We start from the raw sequence: 21,422 nt of genomic DNA on the forward strand, positions 1-21,422 counted from the left end.
TCTGTAACCATAGCAACCACAATTTCTGTCTGACAAAATAACCCCTAACATAATGTGCATATTTCTGATATGGGTCCTTCATCCATAAACAGAATTTCATCAATCTAGCTTTAGTACCTTAAGCTTTGTTGTCTCACAGAATCAAGACTGGATCAGAACCAGGCACGATGGGATAGACTAATGGACTGAGGGGAAAATAACAAATAATGAGGCAACTGCATGTTCACTTAATTTAAATATTTATTATAGTTTATGTGTCTTTAATCTTATTCTTCCTAGAATAATACTTTAACCAAGAGATGTGTTTGTCAGAAACACAATGCCTCCGAATGTGCCGCTTTTATTTTATTTTTTACCTTGACCTTGAAGGATGACCTTGACCTTTCACCACTCAAAATGTGCAGCTCCATGAGATACACATGCATGCCAAATATAAAGTTGCTATGTTCAATATTGCAAAAGTTATGAAGAAGGTTAAAGTTTTGGTTAAAGTTTTGGGACACACACATGGACACATAAAATGACAGACAGGCCAAAAACAATATACAGTACAGCCAAAGCGGCACAAACATAATCCGCGGCTATGCCACGGCCAGATTATTAGTCCGCCGCGGCCGAATCGTGTGTTCACGCGGCGTATCGCCGTGGCACTCGGCATCGATCCGCGCAACGACGCCGAGTCTGTATTAACCACGCGTACTTTCGCGGAGTAAATCCGCCGCATACGTACGCGGCGGATTGAGTGAAAAGATATCCACCTACATGTACATACATGTATGTGTAGCGTAGAATTAATTACGAGCAACTGTTTATGTTTCGTTCGATTATCATTATTAAATTTGTAATCCGAAACACACTTCTGAATTTTAATGCTAACGCGTCCTTTGGCAAATTCTAGCGTCAAATAAACAGTGCTAAAATATCCTTTGTTTCATAAAAAGCGCGCGAAAATTATGCAGACATGTAGAACGTCGTTTGGAAAGTTTGGGTGTATTTTGTGTTGTATAAATACATGAACATCACGTCATGCGTAAATCGCGTGTTCAGTGGAGAAAAAAAACGCCCCGATTAGACGTTATTTCATCATCTCTATAAATAGTAACAAATGCCAAAATGTATTTGATACTTAAGGAAATATCGAGAATGTTTGTGTATCGTAAATATTTACCAGCATTTGCTTTAAAACTGGAATATACGGGATTATCGGGTAATTAGTAGCGATATTAACTGTATAATATGAACAAAATAAAACGTGTTTATAAACGCATATTCAAACAATAGTTATAATAAGCTGATAATTAACAAAACTACAAATACGTCGTCACCGTCTTGATTATTGATGTGGCTTCAAACTGCTAATTTTCTCAGCTAAAATATAATAGCGGAATCAACATGCAATTAATTTATAAATCCACCATATGCTGGAGCCTTGACCACTTGTATGTGCGAAAACATAATTACGTGACCTTGTTTATGTGTGAAATACATACGCTACGGGTGGGAAACAAACTTAATAATTGGCCAGACACATTAACTATGCTTACATGTATATGCTAATACAATCCTCGCACAATAAATTTATTATGATTTAAATTATTATTATAATTGTTCTTTCAAAATTTGTTAACTGCATGTAACTAATAATTAAAAAAAAAAAAATTCATGATCGCATCGACTCGGCATCATGTCGCGGACTGCGGCATGCCTCGGCGGACAGATGCGAAGTTTCGCGGCGAAATGCGACTTGCCGCCGCATACTGACGCGGCTTCAACGACTGACGCGGCATCGACTCGTTTCGCCTTGCCGCCGCGGATCGCGAAATACGTTTGTTCCGCTTTGGCTGTACTGTACCCCCGATCTTTCGATCCGGGGGCATAAAAATCTTAAAGCTCTCTTGGTGAGCTCGCAATATCTAAGCTAAAAATGCCGCTGCAGGTGCCAGTAGGTCTATCTGCATAATGTTTCCACAGATCCCAAGGGAGTCAGACCTTGCCTCATTGCCACTGCATCAAAATATAAGAACTTCCACTTAATACAAACTATAATTTGATATTATTCGTTCAAAACATATGCTTTAACTCTTTACCACTTAGATACAAATTTTGATGCATATGTAGTCCCTCAGAAAGTTAAATTTAATTAAGGACATTTCTAACTAGATTAAAGTTTTAAAGGCTTCATGTCTAACCCTTAGATACTGATGAGCAGAAAACAGCATTGAACCTGAACAGACCGCGAGTAACTCACAGGCTGTTCGGGTTTTACATTGTTTGCACACAGCCATTTTCACTTTGCTCCTCAGTGGGAAAAAGTTAAATCTGCAAAATGAAGTTCAAAGGTCCAGGAGTAACAACCATTACCATTGGCTGAGATTTCAAGTTGAAAATCAGCAGCTTATAGGGCAGCATGTTTTGTATCCATTACCCGAGGTCTTGTAAATTGCCATGCAATGTATTCCTTAAAAGTTGTGTCCAATGCCTGTTGCAGCTGTATCAAATATATCAATGCAGGTCCCTGAGTACCTGTTTATAGCTATTTAAGTCACCACAAATGTTTACTATCCAATCAACATAGAAATAAGAACCTGGCTAGGCTCAGTTCAATATGTTTCTATTTTGTATGTTTTAACTAAAACTCAAAAATTACGAAACTCAAAAACTTTTTTAAGGGGCCTTTTCACAGATTTTTGGCATGTATTGAAGTTTGTCATTAAATGCTTTATATTGATAAATGTAAACATTGGATCTAAAAAGCTCCAGTAACAAAACAAGACTAAAATTATAGAAAGAAAAAAAAGTTACCCTAAATTGGGCTTGAACCACTGAGCCATGGAGTAAAAGTCTATCGCTTAGACCACTTGGCCATCTGAGTGTGCTCATACAATCAGCAATGTATTTTATACTTTATAAAAGCAATCCTCGTAGTATCACAAAATATCATACAACAACAACAGAACTCTCCAAATTATTCAATTGTTTTGCGTTGCAATGATTTATTTTTTCAAAATGTGAAAAGGCCCCTTTTAAAATGTCAATACAAACAAAAAGATTAAAGGGTAAATCCATAACAAGTCACATACAAGTTGTTCACCTGATTCTGCAGGCCTCATCACTTACTATAAATTGTTATGATCCTTATTAGCTCTTATTGCCATAAAACGAGTAAATAAAGTTGTGAATTGTGCACTTCCAGCACATTGTGCCTATGGTAACATTGGCTCAGAAATACATGAATCAATACTAATAACAGTAATGTAAAGTTACTGCTAGACCACAATTCCATAATGTGAGTAGTAGTACTGGGAATTCTGCCATGTTGCAGAAATGTCTGATAGTCTCTTAAAAGCCACTTGCCTTGCGGGCGACCAGCTGACAATATTAAGTTGTCCTTATTCTTTTTGTAATTGTCTTAAGTTTTATTTTTTCACAGTTACCTCTACCAAGACATGATTATTCCACAACTCAATTGTAACAAGGGCTGTTTGTAAAACATGCATGCCCCCCATATGGGGTGTCAGTTGTAGTGGCAGCCATTGTGTGAATACATTTTTTGTCACTGTGACCTTGACCTTTGACCTAGTGACCTGAAAATTAATAGGGGTCATCTGCCAGTCATGATCAATGTACCTATGAAGTTTCATGATCCTAGGCCTAATTATTCTTAAGTTATCATCCAGAAACCATTTTACTATTTCAAGTCACTGTGACCTTGACCTTTGACCTAGTGACCTGAAAATCAATAGGGGTCATCTGCTAGTCATTATCAATGTACCTATGAAGTTTCATTATCCTAGGCGTAAGCATTCTTGAGTTATCATCCGGAAACCATTTTACTGTTTCGAGTCACTGTGACCTTGACCTTTGACCTAGTGACCTGAAAATCAATAGGGGTCATCTGCCAGTCATGATCAATGTTCCTATGAAGTTTCATGATCCTAGGCGTAAGCATTCTTGAGTTATCATCCGGAAACCATCTGGTGGACAGACCGACCGACCGACATGTGCAAAACAATATACCCCCTCTTCTTCGAAGGGGGCATAAATATAAAGCTGTTTTGATTTTTGTTAGGAGGAAAAATATACTGTTGGTGGAAATGTTAACCCCACATTAACACAAATCTACTTGTTATGCTATGATCAACTGGTTTAAATATGATAGATGTATTGTAGATTATCAAGCATAAACACAACAAAATCACATCGCTTCCAGACATCCACCTTTTACAAAATCAAGATGGTCTGAAATAATGGCCCAAAACAGAAAGTATTTCGGATATCATGTTTGCACCGATTAAAAATTGTATTCCGAAAATTGAGCGAGAAAGTGGAATTTTACACCTTTGATCATTGTCTTTCTTTAAAACCGGGATAGAAATGAGTACGAGTCCAAGAAGCATTGGCCCCTTAAATGTGTGCTTGGGTCATACATAACTTTTCAGAGAAAACTCTTAAGTCCTCTGTAAAAAACAACTTGAAGAAAAAGATATGTGTTTGTCAGAAACACTATGTCCCCTTCTGCGCCGCTTTGAAGCTATATATTGGACCTTTGACCTTGAAGGATGACCTTGACCTTGACCTTTCACCACTCAAAATGTGCAGCTCCATGAGATACACATGCATGCCAAATATGAAGTTGCTATCTTCAATATTGCAAAAGTTATGGCAAAATGTTAAAGCTGGGGCAAACAAACCAACAAACCAACCAACCAACCAACAGACAGGGCAAAAACAATATGATCCCCACTATAGTGGTGGGGGACATAACAAGTTTGGGCTCAACAAATCAAAATGTTAGTTTGTATCCTCGTAAACAGGCAATGAAGGCAGTTTAAGGGCTTGCTATAACATAGCTGTGATCCTTTTAATCTTAATTTGGTTACCTTGACCTTCAGGTGGCATGAACTTGCCTCATAGACAAAAATGACAAAAGGTCATAATTAAGCCAAAACTGATTGCAGTACCTAGACCTTTCTTTTCAATCATCTGCACTTTTAGGCTGATAAACTGTGAAAGGTTGAGTGAGACCAGCAGTTCCCCAACCTAAGGAAATAAAAACATAACATTTTGTACATTATCATATTCTGTAAAAGAAAAATACACAAATTAAGCAAAATCTTGTCTCAGCCGAAATTCCTTTCTTTACAATCAACTACACAGGTAGAAAGTTTCAGCAACATCCACCCAGTATTTAAAGAGGAGTTGGAAACAAAAAAGTTTGACACTACTGTAATTGAAAACCAAATAGGGGGCATAATTCCAGTGTCTATTCTAGAATGCAAAAGTAGGGGGGAAATTTGTGTACATTTTGGTTTTAATGCTAAACTATTTAATCTTAAACATTATTATGAACAGTCAGGTCCGTGAAATACTATGATAATTACTTATGTTAAATATATCAGCAATTTTCATAGTATTGCAATGTCTAGACTTAAAAAAAAAAAAGGAAAAAATGCTTTCACATGATATTTCTGTATCATTCAAAATATAAAAAAAAATTACTAATTTACATGTCAATCATTGTGTCTATAATAGCATCATATCATTAAAACGTTTTTGTCTGTATTTTTTGCCGCAAACATTCAAGAAAAGCATGCTCCGAATTTCTTAACAAATTTCTAACATTCTTTTTATAATTGTATTAACTCCATATGGAAGAGTTAATTCCCTTTGACTTCCAGTGTTCCTGTAAAAAATACGTGATGTGGCGATCTTTGAAAAAATATGAATCCGCCAATCAAAACAGAAAGTTGTTTGGAGTTGCTTTTCATGAAAATCTGTTAAAAGTCTATAGATATGTTAAGCAGACATGAAAATGCTATGGACAGATAGACAGACGTACAGTGCATAATCCTATAACCTCCCTCTCACTTCCTAAAAGGGCATGAACAATTAACAGTGAGTGAATTTACTAAATTCCTCAAAATCATAAATTTAAAAACAATGATAACAATAAAATGTATGCAAGTCCTGTGGAAATTTGTTCTTACACAGACATATTGAATGGTTAATATTTCTAATCTGTCCTGTGAAATGTTGCAATACTAACAATACATAAGGTACCATTAACTTAAAATCTGACCAGAAAACCATACTTGAAGTGTTTTATGCGAGAAAAGGTCTTAAGACACATGCAAACAGAGGAGCTAAGATATGCCCTCGCTGCTGTTTTCTCTAACATGGAGTCATAATATCCGCAAATGAGACCTCAAAACCTTGCTTGACTTCATAGTGTGCAGTGGCGAAGCCAGACCCAAATTTTAGCCAAGGCAGTACCTTAGGTCATTCTAGGGGGGCATGCCCCCCCCTGAATTTTTTTTATACCTAGAACGTCTCTAGTGCATTTTAAAGGTCATTTAAACCACATTTTATACCTAAATTATCGGAATCGTGGACGCTACATATGACTGTTGAGTATCAATAAAGTTAACAAAAAAATCTAATGTAAACACAGATTCTCACCACCTGAAACGGTCCCGGATTTAACTCAAGGCCGCCCATTAAGAGGAGAATACCAATAAAGCCGAAAACACAAACCACCCGAAGTGTGTCTAGGTTCGAAATAGACCCAGACCTGGCCGTAAAACACCTGATTCTAGCTTGGTACGTTCTGATGTCCACCATGATTATAGCATCGAAATGTACAGTGCGAAACTTTGTTAAATATACGGATTTTCCAAATCATTTTGCTGAGCCATTTTGGCATCAAATGTTATTAAATTCAAATCATAAATTATCTGCCTCAACATGAACCAATTACACTCAATGATAATATTTGTTTGTAAATATCATAGTGCCTAAAATTAATTTAATTGCCTCTATTTCTTATATAGATTTTATTCTTTGACATAAATTTTCCTTTTTTTCCTTGTAATCTCAACATTGCTCTGAAACTTTTAGCCGAGGCAACTGCCTCAGCGTAGCTACGACGCTGGTGTGCACAGAAGCTCCAGACCAGACTGCGTAAATATGGCATAATACCTGTTTTGGCACAACATGACTCATAAAATACAGCATCAACTTATGACTCTGGAAGTGTTTGCAAGCTAACCAGGCAGTATTGTAATTAAAAACTATTTGTTGTTGTAAAAAATTCAACAGCAAGGGAGAGAAGTCAATATTCACTGAGTTTTTGACTGAAGAAGTGTTTCCTCCCATACAAATTGATTTCTCCGTCCATCTATAATTCTATTGAGTACTGCATCACAAACATGTTAGATCAGGGGAAGGGGGAGACTTTAAGCCCATGAAATTATATAATCAATAATCCCATACCAGTTCTAAAGGGGAAGGCCTAAAATTAAATCAACTTTTGGATTTAAAAAATGGTAAGGCACTTTCTGATTTTACTGAGTAATCTATGTCAAAGCAATTTTTCAAAACCATAAATCCTTTGTATAACGGAAAATGCTGCATAGGATTAGCATAAGCAAACTACACAGGCTGAAATGGGATGACTTTCACGCACATGTACAAAGTATTTCAGCTAAATGCTTCTCTGGCTTTGTTAACAGATATTGAATTTTTTCCATATTCAACAGGATTTCAGTCACATCTCTGCAGTGGGTTAACTCACTCACATTTTTCTTGGATTTGAGCTAAATGCTAGCTGGATTTGTTTACATGATTAAAAATTTTTGCAAATTTTAACATAATTTTAGTCACATTACTGCAGTTAGTAAACCGACTCACATTTATCTTGAAAAAGCTGGTTAGCAACTTATGCCAGTTGCTGCCCTAATTGAATTTGCAGTCGGTGGAAATTGGCAATAGAAATTAAGTCGTAACTAATATCTTGGCTGGGAATCACTAACAGCAATCACTGAATTTGAGTCCAGGGACCGTATTCACTAAACAATTCTTAGACTTAAGATAAAAGAATAAACTTAGAACCAAGACTAATATGTTCAGTGTTCGAATATACTGACTACAAAGGTTGCTTTAGTCATAAAGAAATTGCTCTTTAAATTGTGTAATTGTGCGGACTGCACAGGCCAATCGAAGACAAGAAATTACGCACATGCATTAAACCTCCTTTTCTCAGAGCATGGCTCATGTATTCAGAACATTGTAGTTTACAAAATTCTTTATGTTAAGGTAAGGATTATTTGGTGAATACAGACCCAGCGCTCTTGTTGAGCTAGCCAGCTCCATTCTTGCCCAGCTCTCTTGTTGAGCTAGCAAGCTCCATTCTTGCCCAGCTCTATTGTTGAGCTAGCCAGCTCCATTCTTACCCAGCTTTCTTGTTGAGCTAGCCAGCTCCATTCTTGCCCAGCTCTCTTGTTGAGCTAGCCAGCTCCATTCTTACCCAGCTTTCTTGTTGAGCTAACCAGCCCCAATTTATCCCGGCTCTCTTGTTGAGTTAATTAGCCTCATTATTGCCCAGCTCTCTTGTTGAGCTAACCAGCCCCATTATTGCCCAGCTCTATTTTTTGAGCTAGCCAGCTCCATTCTTACCCAGCTCTCTTGTTGAGCTAATCAGCCCCATTCTTGCCCAGCTCTCTTGTTGAGCTAGCCAGACCCATTCTTACCCAGCTCTATCATTGAGCTAACCAGCCCTATGCTTGCCCAGCTCTCTTGTTGAGTTAGCCAGCTCCATTCTTACCCAGCTCTGTTTTTGAGCTTACCAGTCCCATTCTTACCCAGCTCTCTTTTTGAGCTAACCTGCCCCATTCTTGCTCAGCTTTCTTACTTGAGCTAGCCAGATCCATTCTTACCCAGCTCTCTTGTTGAGCTAACCAGCCCCATTCTTGCCCAGCTCTCTTGTTGAGCTAGCCAGATCCATTCTTACCGAGCTCTCTCGTTGAGCTAACCAGCCCTATGCTTGCCCAGCTCTCTTGTTGAGTTAGCCAGCTCCATTCTTACCCAGCTCTGTTTTTTAGTTAACCAGTCCCGTTCTTACCCAGCTCGATTGTTGAGCTAACCAGCCCCATTCTTGTCCAGGTCTCTTTTTGCTTGAGCCTGCCAACTCCATTCTTGCCCAGCTCTCTTGTCGAGCTAACTAGCGTCATTTTTGCCCAGCTCTCGTGTTGACCCAACCAGCCTCATTCTTGCCCAGCTCTCTTGTTGAGCTAGCCAGACCCTTTGTTAGCAAAATACCTCTTACATCAAAGTAACTTACCCAATTCCTTTGTTCGTGTGTCCTGCTTCACAAGGGGTTTGTCCATACAGGGGAAACCTCCGCACGAGGCAAAGCATAGCTGTTTGTTGAGGTACAGGAAAAAGATGATCAACAGAACCAGAAATGCTCCCACCGCACCAAGGAATGCCACAGCCTCTGTGGGTACTAGAACAAAAATATAAGATGCTTGTTTAATAAAGATGTGTTCTGGGAAAATTGGGCTTAATGCATGCACGTAAAGTGTCATCCCAAATAAGCACTGGCTAATCAGGGACGACACTATATGCCTTTAAGGAATTTTGAGTTTCAAGGAGGACTCATCTAAATGAGAAACCAGTCGAAGGAAAAAGTGTCTTCCCTGAATAGCCTTTGCGAACTGCACAGGCTTATCTGGGATGACAATATACCCACATGCATTTAGCACATGTCAACCAGAACGAGGCTACATAAACTACACGGGCAATTAATTGAAAGTTTGTTTTTCTATGGTGTGAAGTCAAATGCCTTTTAGGATAAGACCTTGAACTGTGACCTTGACCCTGTGGCCTGAATCTTGTACAAAACATTCTGTCTCACCATGCGATTAACGCTGTTTTGCAATTTAATCAAGGCTAGAACAATTTATTATGTGCATCGCTCTGGGAAAACGAGGATGTATGCATGTGCGTAAAGGTTTTCCCCATATTAGTCTGTGCAGCCTGCACAGGCTTAATAGGGTCGACACTTTCTGCTTTAATATAATTTTTCATTTAAAAGAAATTTCTTGTAAACCAAAATCCAGTCTAGGCGGATAGTGTCATCCATGATTAGCCTGTGCAGACTGCACAAGCTTAACTGTGACAACACCTTACACACCTACATTTAAAAGGGACTGTCAACCAGATTGACGAAAAAAAGAAAAGTTCTAAAATACCGTATTTCATTACAATTATTTGTTTATATTGATTAAAATATCACGACTGGTATGTTACATTACTTGAAAAAGGACAGCTTATTCCTATAAAGCATCACAAACATAAGCGTTAAAAACACACAAGATTTTCTTTCAAATGTACTTCTTACATGTCCCAGTCACTGGCATTGTTGTGTATATGCTGTACTGCCAAACAGATCCTCAAATAGGATAATTGGAATTAATTGCTTTGTTGCTGAACTGTAATGTTTTGTAGCAGGAAAAAAGCAAATATGAGCAGTGCTCTGTGAAAACCAGGCCTTTGCATGCTGGGAAATTTGTCGTCTGCTAAAATGTCGTCTGCGGAATTTTTTTAATTAGCATTTTCTTTGATTTTTTTTCATAGAATACTATCCGAATAGCAAACAATTTGGATCCTCATGAGACGCCACGTTCTGTGGCGTCTCATCTGGATCCAAACTGTTTGCAAAGGCCTTCAAAATTTGGTTCCAGCACTGAAAGAGTTAATACATGTGAATTGTCTGTTGACACAGGCTCATAAGGGTGACACTTTCGTGTTGACAGAGTTTTTGTTCAAAGGAAGACTCTTGTAAATAAAATGAGCCATGTTCTGAGACAACTGGGCATAATGCATGTGCATAAAGTGTCGTCCCAGATTAGCCTGTCCAATCAGGGACGACACTTTCCGGTTGTATGACATTTTTCGAAAAAAAAATGAAGTCTCTTCTTAGCAAAAATCCAATTCAGGAGGAAAGCGTTATCCCTGATTAGCCTGTGCAGTCCAGACTAATCTGGGACGACACTTTACGCACATGAATTATGCCCAGTTTCCTTAGAACGCGACTCAAATTCAAAACTCGCTTCCCAAAACCCAGGCTCATATACTTTGAGAATTGCGAAATTGAGAAAAAAATCAAATGTTACCAATTTATCAACAGTTTTTATACAAAAGATTTTTGTGTTTTATTTTGGTTGATAAAAAAAGCATCTTTATGCAAAGTAACTGGGAACTCAGGTACCAGGTGTTTATCAATTTAATTCATTTTCTTGTCTTTAAAGTTTTTTTAAAACATCAAATACTTCTGAATTCATTCGCATTTGTAATGCAAAAACATAATTTTATGAAGAATTAATATCACAGTGGGAAACAAATTGTGTTGTCAGACTAAACCTTGAAGTCAGGACTCGATTCTTTCTATCTGGGAGAGTGCTTTTATGACTGAACTTTAATACTTTCCCGCTTAGAAGCTAAGTGAAAATGGCTATGTGCAAACAGCATAAAACCAGAAAAGCAGGCAAGTAACTCGCAGTCTGTTCAGGTTTTATGCTGTTTTCTGCTCATCATTATCTAAAGGTTTGAAATGAAGCCTTTAAAACTTTAATCTAGTAAGAAGGTCTTAAATTAAACTTTCTATGGGATTTCAAATGCCTAAAAATACGTATCTTAGTGTTAAAGGGTTAACTTTAATACTTTCCCGCTCACATGCGCGTTTTGATCCCTTTGAAAATAAAAATAAAGACCTTTATTACTAAATTCAAATTTAAAAGACTTTATTTCAAGCAAACGGAATAAAACCTGTACCAGGACAGTGAGTAACCCCCAAGCTGTTCTGGTTTTATGCTTGTTGCCTATAATAAAGACATTTTCACCTTGCTTCTTGTAACCACTTCCTTTTTGAGATTAAGTATCTAACTTGGAAACGAAGTCTTTCGAACTTGATTCTTGTAAAAATGATTCTTAGTTTAATTAGGTTTTCTAAGTGACTCAAAGTTCCTTTATAAGGGGCAAACGGTAAAGTGCATGATTGAAGCTGGTACACTTACATGACTGATAAGCCATCCTTCCCTGCCGTCACAACTCAGTGACTGTTCATGTCACAAGTGCGTTCTTTGTCCTCACAATGTCTAACAATGCTTAACTAGCAACATTTGGTGTCACTATACGCAATAGGTTTGCCATTGAAAATATGGAACGTTTACAACACAAATTCAAGGACACATAATTTTATTTAAAAAACTATCACTCTGAAATAGAACATAGAAGCATGTTAAACGAAGGTTATGGTAGTTTTGGTGAGTCTGAACAATACGATGTTTGTCCCTCTCGCATGTTGTCATGTTGGTTCACTTCAGACACCCAAATACAGCAGAAAAATATGGCTGCAAACATCCACAATATAAGTTGGTTGGTATGTAATAAGACTATTATAAATTTTACAACAACTTTTCCATTTAACAAAAAAAAAATCACAATATAAATTTATTGAAAATCAAAAGTTTGTGAAATCTTGTCACTATCATTTACTTTGTGCCATCTCGAAAGGATCTCATATTTCTTTGCAAATCAATATTGTCAGACAATTTTCAAGCAAATTATTCATAATTCCCTGTCAGTCCTTCAAGCCAATTATTCATAATAATACCCTGTCAGTTGCAATTATTGCAAAACAAGACAATGTAGCTTTCAAAGTTTGAAAATCACAGAACATTACTGTTTCAAATGGTAGACGAAAATGATTTTAACAGATTTTCTTTCTATTCAGAATTAAGAGAAAAGTCCAATAATAGTTATAAGCCAGTGTTAGGTAACAGGAATAAATACAGTTTACATGTTTGACTTGACCAAGTGATCTAAGTATCAAACCTCATTTTACTGACTTTCAAAGACTTTCATGGCCTTGATATTGAATTATAAATATTGCTTTAAGAATGGTAATATATATTTTTCGGCGAAGCTGACTACGCTAGCTTTTCACCTTACGTGACCTTTGTTAGCGTCCAATAGAATTCAAATAAAATTTCCCGCGGCCAGGTCAGAAAGCAATTCACTTCATTTATCCCATAGGCTGATTTAAGAATATGACCAGAACATTGGAAACATGTCAGCGTCTTTGTAACACTGTTTTACTGCGTGTTCAGCATGAAACAATTTTATCTCTTATGAAAAGGCTTAATAGATAGAACAGTTTTACACTCAATCTCGACATCAATACAGTTTGTGCGTCCACCTTTTATTTTCAGAAGATTTTCAGCGCGAGAACGTTTGCACTTAAAGGCTATGTTCTCATATTTAGTACTAACTTCCATATTCCTGTCAACATGTTAACATGTAAGAGTATAAAGAGCAGTGGAAGCGAAGCCTCACTTTAATGCATTGCAGGTATATCGGGTCATTTGCGACCACCGTGTGTGAATGTCAGAGTTTACATACAGGTCATCGCTGCGTCTCTACACTATGTGCTGATCGGAGTTCGCGGCCAGGAAAATAATCGTTACATAATAAAGATGTATAGCGTGAACTAGGTGAACTGGAATTTTCTTTAGACCAGAAAGATGTTAAATGAAGATATCCAGTGATATAATATGGTATGTCAATAATAGATTCTTAATGTGTTTTCAACAATACCATGATACATATTATTTTTAATTCATTTAACAAGAATTATTCCAACATATTGACTAATGAATTAAGCATGAGCGCGATGATTCTCGATACTGTTAATAATCGAATCAAATAGCAATGCCAGACAAACCACTAAAACAGGTTTGTTCGAAGAACGCGCATATAAATATTTAAAATATGTACGGATACTTCGCATGTGGCCTGTTGACTCATATGTTTTAATTTCACTTCCATTCTTCTTTTGGTTTTCTGTTTTGTATATATAGGTTTATGACCAGCAATATGTAATAATGTAAAATAAGCCGCGAAAATTCCGCGTAACATCCGTACTGCGTTTGATGCAGCTAAGAACTGCACAGAAAAAGACATTCGCTATCTTTGATCTCATTCATTGAACTCTTTACCTTTCATAAACTCCAACCACAATCAACGCCGTATATCTTTTTTAAAGATATTTTTTGTTACATTTACCAGGTAACCTAGATTTTTAACACATAACCAAGATTCCAACTTGGTCATAATCTTGTCCAGATAACAATTCTTAAGTTTCATTATGATCGATTCCTAAATATGGCCTGTAGAATGGTAATAAGTTTTTTTAAGAAGATTTGACCTGCTGATCTAGTTTTTGGACCCATGTAACCCAGATTTAAACTTGGCCTAGATTCTGTTGTTTCATAAAGATTGAGTCACAAATGTTGCCTCTAGAGTAGTAACATTAGTTTTTCTTTAAAGATTTGATCGGTTGACCTAGTTCTTTTGAGCATTGACCCAGATTCAACTCGGCCTAGATGTTGTAAAAATAAAGATTCTGACAAAGACTGAGTCATAAATGTGTCTTCTTGAGTGATAACAAGATTTTCCAAAGAATTATCCTGGTAACCTTAAGTTTCTGACTTTTGGAATCCCAATCAGCCTTATATATAGATATTGTAAATATAAACATTCCTACAAAGTTTTATCAAGATTAGATGAAAAATAAGGCTTAATCTAGAGTGGAAACCATCTCAAATATGGTGCCACATGACACCTGACACATGATACTCAACACATGACACCACACATGAGGCTGGACATTGGGTGATCACATGGACTTATCATGAGGACAGTGTGCTAGCTGGACATTGGGTGATCACATGAACTTATCATGAGGCCAGTGTGCTAGCTGGACATTGGGTGATCACATGGACTTATCATGAGGACAGTGTGCTAGCTGGACATTGGGTGATCACATGGACTTATCATGAGGACAGTGTGCTAGCTGGACATTGGGTGATCACATGGACTTATCATGAGGACAGTGTACTAGCTGGACATTGGGTGATCACATGGACTTATCATGAGGACAGTGTGCTAGCTGAGCTTAAACAATTCTCCTCACATCAAAGATGAACTATGGTAGCTGATAAGCTGTATTATATTTTCAAACTTTTATTACAATGTATTATACAAATCTGACCGTTTTCACAATTGCTTTGATTTGGTTTGTTTTTAATTATGAATGCCCAGGTAAATATTACTTTTCATAATTACACAGAGTTCTCCTCAGGACAATCAGTAGTAATAATACAATTGTTAAGAACGGAATGTACTGCTTTGCACATGCACACTGTTGATGTTACAGTACTGTAGTGGTGAAGTACCCGGTGAACAATTTTTGTTGGATTGTGTTCAAATCTCACTTGAGCCGTGTTTCCTTTTTTCTTGACAATTCAATAATTATCATATTGCTACTGGAGGGAATTTTAAACAGAATATTATATGAAGTACTTACAGTCGATAATAGGTAATAAATTCTCTCAGATATTGACAATTGATGTTGCATTTAATCCTGTCAGATACTGGTAAGTGTTACAGTCAATTCTGTCAGTTATTAGTAATAATTACGTCTAATTTGCTGTCACAGTTTGACAATTCTTTTATTTAATTAAATCTGTCAGATATTATTAACTATTTAACAAGCCCTGCATTCTAAAATTATTTTTATCTCAGAATGCATAAACAAATTTCTAATCATATAAAGCAAACTGTATCCATAATACATGTAATATGCCATTTTTGTCAAATAATATATTTAAGACGTTCCCTTTTTTTGGTGCCTTTCAATAACTTAGTCCCTTTAAGGTATTAAATTGCTGTCATTTGCATTGGTAAATTTTCAAGAAATAAATTGTCACAGCTAAATTGCATGAGAATGCTAATATAATGAATGAAACATATGTCTCTACATCTATGTCAGACAACCAATGCAAAGCAAAGATCAATAGGTAAATGTTTCTATCACGTCTGTTCATTGATGCTGGCAAGAACTAATCAATTATTTAGACCTCTTCATGCAAGCATACAAAAATTAGCCTTAAACATTGATCATGACTTTGATGAATGATGCAATTTGCTCAACTCTATTGTTTTCAAACATATGCAAACACAATTTGATATGTTTTAATGTTGTTGTTTTTTGGTTTAACAATATTGCCAATATAAATTATTTACATGTGTTTCTGTAGTAAACATATTTCTTGTTTTGAATTGAGCCACAATATGCTAAAATTGGTTTTATGCCATATGCAGCCACTGTAGCGTAGCTCCAGTCCAGTTTGCACATCCACGCAGTCTGGTCAGCAGCTATCCTGTCTGCCATAAACTCTGCAAGGTTTCACGGTCACATATAAGCGGACCAGAATGTTCAAATGCACAAGCTGGTCTGGAGGTATGCTGCAAGCATTCGTCATAAGACCATTTTCGCATAATGTAGGGCAATTGTTTAAGACAAATTAAGAAAAGTGTATTTCCAGATATTTTCAATACCAAACAAATTAAATTGTAAACACAATTTCTAGTTTTCTAAATATGCGTCAGGTCACAAAAAAGTACACTACATGGAATACATCTAAAACTGAAATATGTTATGTCCAATCATACCTAAAATATCAACTTCATGGAAAGTCACAATATTCAAATTATTATAATGGAAGTTCAATGAAATTAAGCAAATAAAACTTAATGATTGCTGTGCCAATAAATATTTATTCTGCACATTCGTATCGCCCCTTAGGTATAAGACACGTTGTTTTTTTTCACAAGAATACAAGCAAATTGGTATTCAAGTTTTTGTAGATTGCAAGTACATGTACATGTAGAAGACATACACTCTGTTTTGCTACCCCCCTTAAATGCCGCTACACAAACTGTGAAAGTTTTCCAAATTTTCATACAGTTATTTGATAAATTAAATGGCATATAAAAAAAGCTATATTAGAATACCTTCCTTTCGAAATACTAATAAATTCCTCAGATTTTATCAAATTTTTCAGAATGCAGGATCACTTGACTTTGTGTGGTTCACAATTTAACGTTAACTCTTTCAGTGCTGGAACCGAATTTTGAAGGCCTTTGCAAACAGTTTGGATCCAGATGAGACGCCACAGAACGTGGCGTCTCATCAGGATCCAAACTGTTTGCTATTCTAATAGTATTCTTTGAAAAAAATGCTTATTTTAGAAATTCTGCAGACGACATTTTAGCAGACGACAAATTTCCCAGCATGCAAAGGGTTAATGGATGTAAACACACTGGTAAGTGGTGCTTTTTTTCAAATAACTTCATAAAAAATAAAAATTCTTAAGAATTTCAACTAGTGCATAATATACAGTTTTTTATGCTGCTTATGGTAATGTGAAATACATCAGAATTACTTTATTTAATAAGCTTGTGTTCATGACAGAAAATTTGACGTTAAATGTATTCATGTTTATGGTTATGCTGGAAGCAATGTGAAATTTTGGCACCGATTTCAGACCTTTTCAAGGATTTATTCTTAAATCTTAAGATATCAGCACACACTGCAAGAAAATCTATCTTTTATGCACTTAAGATTTTTGCAAAAGTATTTCAATAACTTGAGATATTTGCAAAAATAAAGTTCTTAACTGTGTGTTTACATTCTGTCCAGCCTGTGTGTAAACCCCTGAAAACCCTCATCCTGCACACTTTTATTGGCCCAGAAAAACGTCAACATAGGTCTGGCTTTTAGGCCATCAGCCCCTGAGACCTAGCAAAACCCTTTTGTGATAATAGTTCTGACATCAAAACCCGAAACTAGATCATGCATATACATATGAGCTGTGCTCTGTGAAAAGAGGGTTTAATGCATGTGCATAAAGGGTCCTAGATAAGCCTGTGCAGTCTGCACAGGGACGACACCGCCTAAACTGCATTTTTGCTAAGAAGAGATTTTCTTTAAACGAAAAATATCATAAAAGCAGAAAGTGTTGTCCCTGATAAGCCTGTGTGGCTTGCACAAGCTTATCTGTGAAGACATTTTATGGACATGCATTAAACCCCTTTCACAGAGCACGGCTCATATAAATTGGTGTGCAAAAGAAGGTAGATTATCTACATACGAGTTGCTGTCTGGGAAAATAGGGCTTAATGCATGAGCCTAATGTCAGAGGCCATTCAGGGAGAACAAGTTGCTCCTGGACTGGAGACTTCTTTTCAATGAAAAATACATTACAGCAAAAACTTTAATCCCTGATAAGCCTGTATAGAATGCACAGGCTTATCTAGGATGACACTTTAAGAACATGTTTTAAGCCCTGTTTTCCCATATTAGGCGTATATAAAACAGACAAAAATCAACAATGTTAAAACAATTTAAACAATGTAAACAAGGCTATTGTCAAGCAATATGGTCCCCTACGGGCTCCACCATTGTCAGAAATTCCAACATTTTCAGAATATTTCTTTTTTGGTTGCCATAGCAACCACAATTTTTGACGTAAGAACAAAATGAAATGATATGCATAATGTCCATATTGCCATCTATCCATGTTGCAAGTTTCATGAAAAAATATTAAGAACTTTTCAAGTTATCGCAGGATCCAAAAAAGTGCGACGGACAGACAGACTGACAGACAGACTGACAGACAGACAGACAGACAGAGTGCAAACCATAATTTTCTCCGGTGAAACCGATAGGGGACAAAAAATCCCATCTTATTTCAATTGATAATGAATATGAATGAATATCCCAATTGCTAAGCGCAGTTGTAATTTCCAAGTTTATACCTTTTCTTTGTTTTCATTAGAATGAGCAAGTATGCTGGCAACATATGTCACAATTGATTTGATGGATTTTGTTTTTTTACATTGTTCTCAAATTTCAACACACGTTTTTTGCTGTTTGTAAAACATCATTTTCGTACCATAAAAGTTACCAAAGCATGCAATACACAGATAATCACATCAGCCACTATTTTCCAAATTGCCTTAATTCAGTCTTAACCAACATCCCAGGAAATGTTTTATGATCTCTAAGTTTCATAAAGAAAGAATTTCATAGTCACTATTTCCATCAATTATTTTGATTTGAGCGAACAGGAGATTTATTAGAGAGTTAAAAAAATGAACAGCTTTGTGCATTTATTGGTCTCATTGCAACCAGCATAGCTCCAGGCAGGCCAGTGTTCATCGGCGCAGTCGAGAACACCTTGCATGACTAGATAGCGGACAGGGTATCTCTTGACCATTCTGTGCAGATCTGCAGGCTAATCCTCAACTACTACAACCTCATATGGCACAAGACCCATTTTCTCATGATGTGTAAAATATTATTATTAAACTGCCAACAAAAGTGTTGTGGTCTTGATATTGTAGTGTAATGTGAGTATTCCAGCTGTTCCCAAATGTATCACAGTATAATGTACTCAATACTGGTAAATATTCTGTCTACAATACATGTATACCTATTATATTATTTCATTTATTTGCATTATTTATGTTTAATATTCAAGACAAAGTCAGGTCCTTAATAGAGCAAAAGCCCTCAGGCCATTTAATGACGTTGTGACAGGTTTAAGCTGCAAACAAAATGTTCTCAAGAAATACAACGTAAAAATATTTCCAAAGTTAAGTTTGGCCTATTAGAGGGACCTTTTCACTGTATTTTGATACATTTTGAAGTTTGTCATTATTGATAAATGTAAACATCGGAACTAAAACGTTTCAGTATAAAACAAAAAGAAACAAGGAAAGTGTTTGTCAGAAACACTATGTCCCCCTTTGCGCCGCTTTGAAGCTATATATTTGACCTTTGACCTTGAAGGATGACCTTGACCTTTCACCACTCAAAATTTGCAGCTCCTGGAGATACACATGCATGCCAAATATCAAGTTGCTATCTTCAATATTGTTAAAGTTATTGCAAATGTTAAAGTTGGGACAAACAAACAAACACACAAACCAACCAACAGACAGGGCAAAAACAATATGTCCCCCACTATAGTGGTGGGGGACATAAAAAGGTAATCCACACCCAGGCTTGAACCATTAACCCCTGGAGTAAAAGTATTATGCTTAAACCACCAGGCCATACATGCTGACATAGTAAAAGATGTCTTATAAACATCTATATACATTATATACATATGTATTTTATACTTAATATAAGAAATCCTCGTAATGTCACAAAATAAACTGATAACAATTTGCAACGCTTGATAATTTCATGTTTTTAAATCGTCAAAAGATGCATATAATGGATATTTTAGAGCATGGTTTATGTTCAGTATTCCTGTTTTCTTGCAAAAACATAACTACAATGAAAATTTGTAAATCTGAAACTATTTTTTTCATTTTGTCAATTTATCAAAAACGTGAAAACGTGCAAATACATGCATAAAAACCGAATCATATCGATAACAGTATACATACCGCTTTTCTAATGTGCACATTTATCCGATAATCCAATAAAGTTACAACATCACTTAAAAAAATAATAATCTTGAACATTTATGACGATAAATATGTTTATGAATTTCGTAAACACAACTTTATATGCATAAGCCATTTTTCAGAAGTGCATTATGGGGCAGAGCTTTCATTGGACGAGCGAATTTAAATTTAGATTGAATGCAATACGATACATGTACAAAGAAATGTTTTATTGCGTCATGCAAAAAACGTGCTTCTGCGGGGACTTTCTGATACCGGGCAAAAATGAAAGTGAATCACTGTTAACAATTACACTGCGTCAGGATGTAAATAAATCATCTTGATTATTTAATTAATTTCTTGTACACAAACTTAAGATTAAATGACTAAATACCAGAATGATAATGAAATGACAGAAAAACTTGTTTTATACTGTGCGCAGTATATTTCAAAGCCCCTCCTTTAATATAGTCAAACTGCAATCATATCAAAGTACGAATGTTTTTATCGTTTTGAATAACTTTAATTTTTTAATTAACCAGCTTGCACTTAATGAACTGCTCTGATAGGAAATACATGTAATAAAACTGACACGCGAGTTTTTCACACCTTTATTGACATTACACAACAGATTAACACCAATTAGCTGTCGGCGTTGTTTAACCTCGAAGCGATTAAAATCGGTTCAACGGACTGTTGAATAAAGCAATCAAAATGTGATCGCCGCCATCTTTGAATTGTCTGAAAATACATGACAAGGTTTTGAATCAGAAATGGAAGGTTGGAGAAAAAATGGGATCCAAGACTCACCCGCATTATATTGGATTCAGTGTTATAACAGAGAGCGTTATATTGGAGTTACAGTGTAATCATTAAAGATAAACAACTGCATTTTTTTTACCTTTATAATCCTTATAATGTTGATTCATTCCAATTTCAAATACAATCCCAGAGCTAAAAGTCACATTATAATCCAATAAATAGAGAATTTATATTATATTCCAACATCTTGTATGGTATCATCACACTACTTGTACATTATTTTATGTTTTATTTTGTAAGTTTAGAACCCAAGATGGACCTTTGAATAAATTTCCAACTGCTCGCAGCTCATCTGTTACTTAAACATGTCTATATATTACTAATCAATAAAGCCATCTGATACATTCACTATAGTTATGGCGCTAACAACATTTCTTTTTTATCAAAGACTTGTATATTAATATTTAATTAGCAAATCTACAACAGAATAGTCCCATAATAGGAAATGCAAT

The 21,422-nt window shown here is 36.0% G+C and overlaps 1 protein-coding gene across 2 annotated transcripts in view; it reads right to left on the bottom strand.

Moving 5' to 3' along the window:
• The window catches only part of LOC127871390 (synaptotagmin-16-like), an 87,275-nt gene that overhangs the window by 51,033 nt on the left and 14,820 nt on the right, over positions 1-21,422 (bottom strand). Inside the window, exons 1-2 of one of the 2 annotated variants that reach the window (XM_052414261.1) lie at positions 11,856-12,024; positions 9,119-9,283 (exon numbers count right to left, since the gene is read on the bottom strand). In XM_052414261.1, the coding sequence (XP_052270221.1) occupies positions 9,119-9,283; positions 11,856-11,871 (181 nt within the window). In that variant the 5' untranslated portion in view covers positions 11,872-12,024. Of the gene's footprint in view, positions 1-9,118; positions 9,284-11,855; positions 12,025-21,422 lie in introns of those variants that run through there. The other variant, XM_052414262.1, reaches the window with a different exon arrangement.

This window comes from Dreissena polymorpha, chromosome 3 (assembly GCF_020536995.1).
Source record: "Dreissena polymorpha isolate Duluth1 chromosome 3, UMN_Dpol_1.0, whole genome shotgun sequence".
Taxonomy (NCBI): Eukaryota; Metazoa; Mollusca; class Bivalvia; order Myida; family Dreissenidae; genus Dreissena; species Dreissena polymorpha.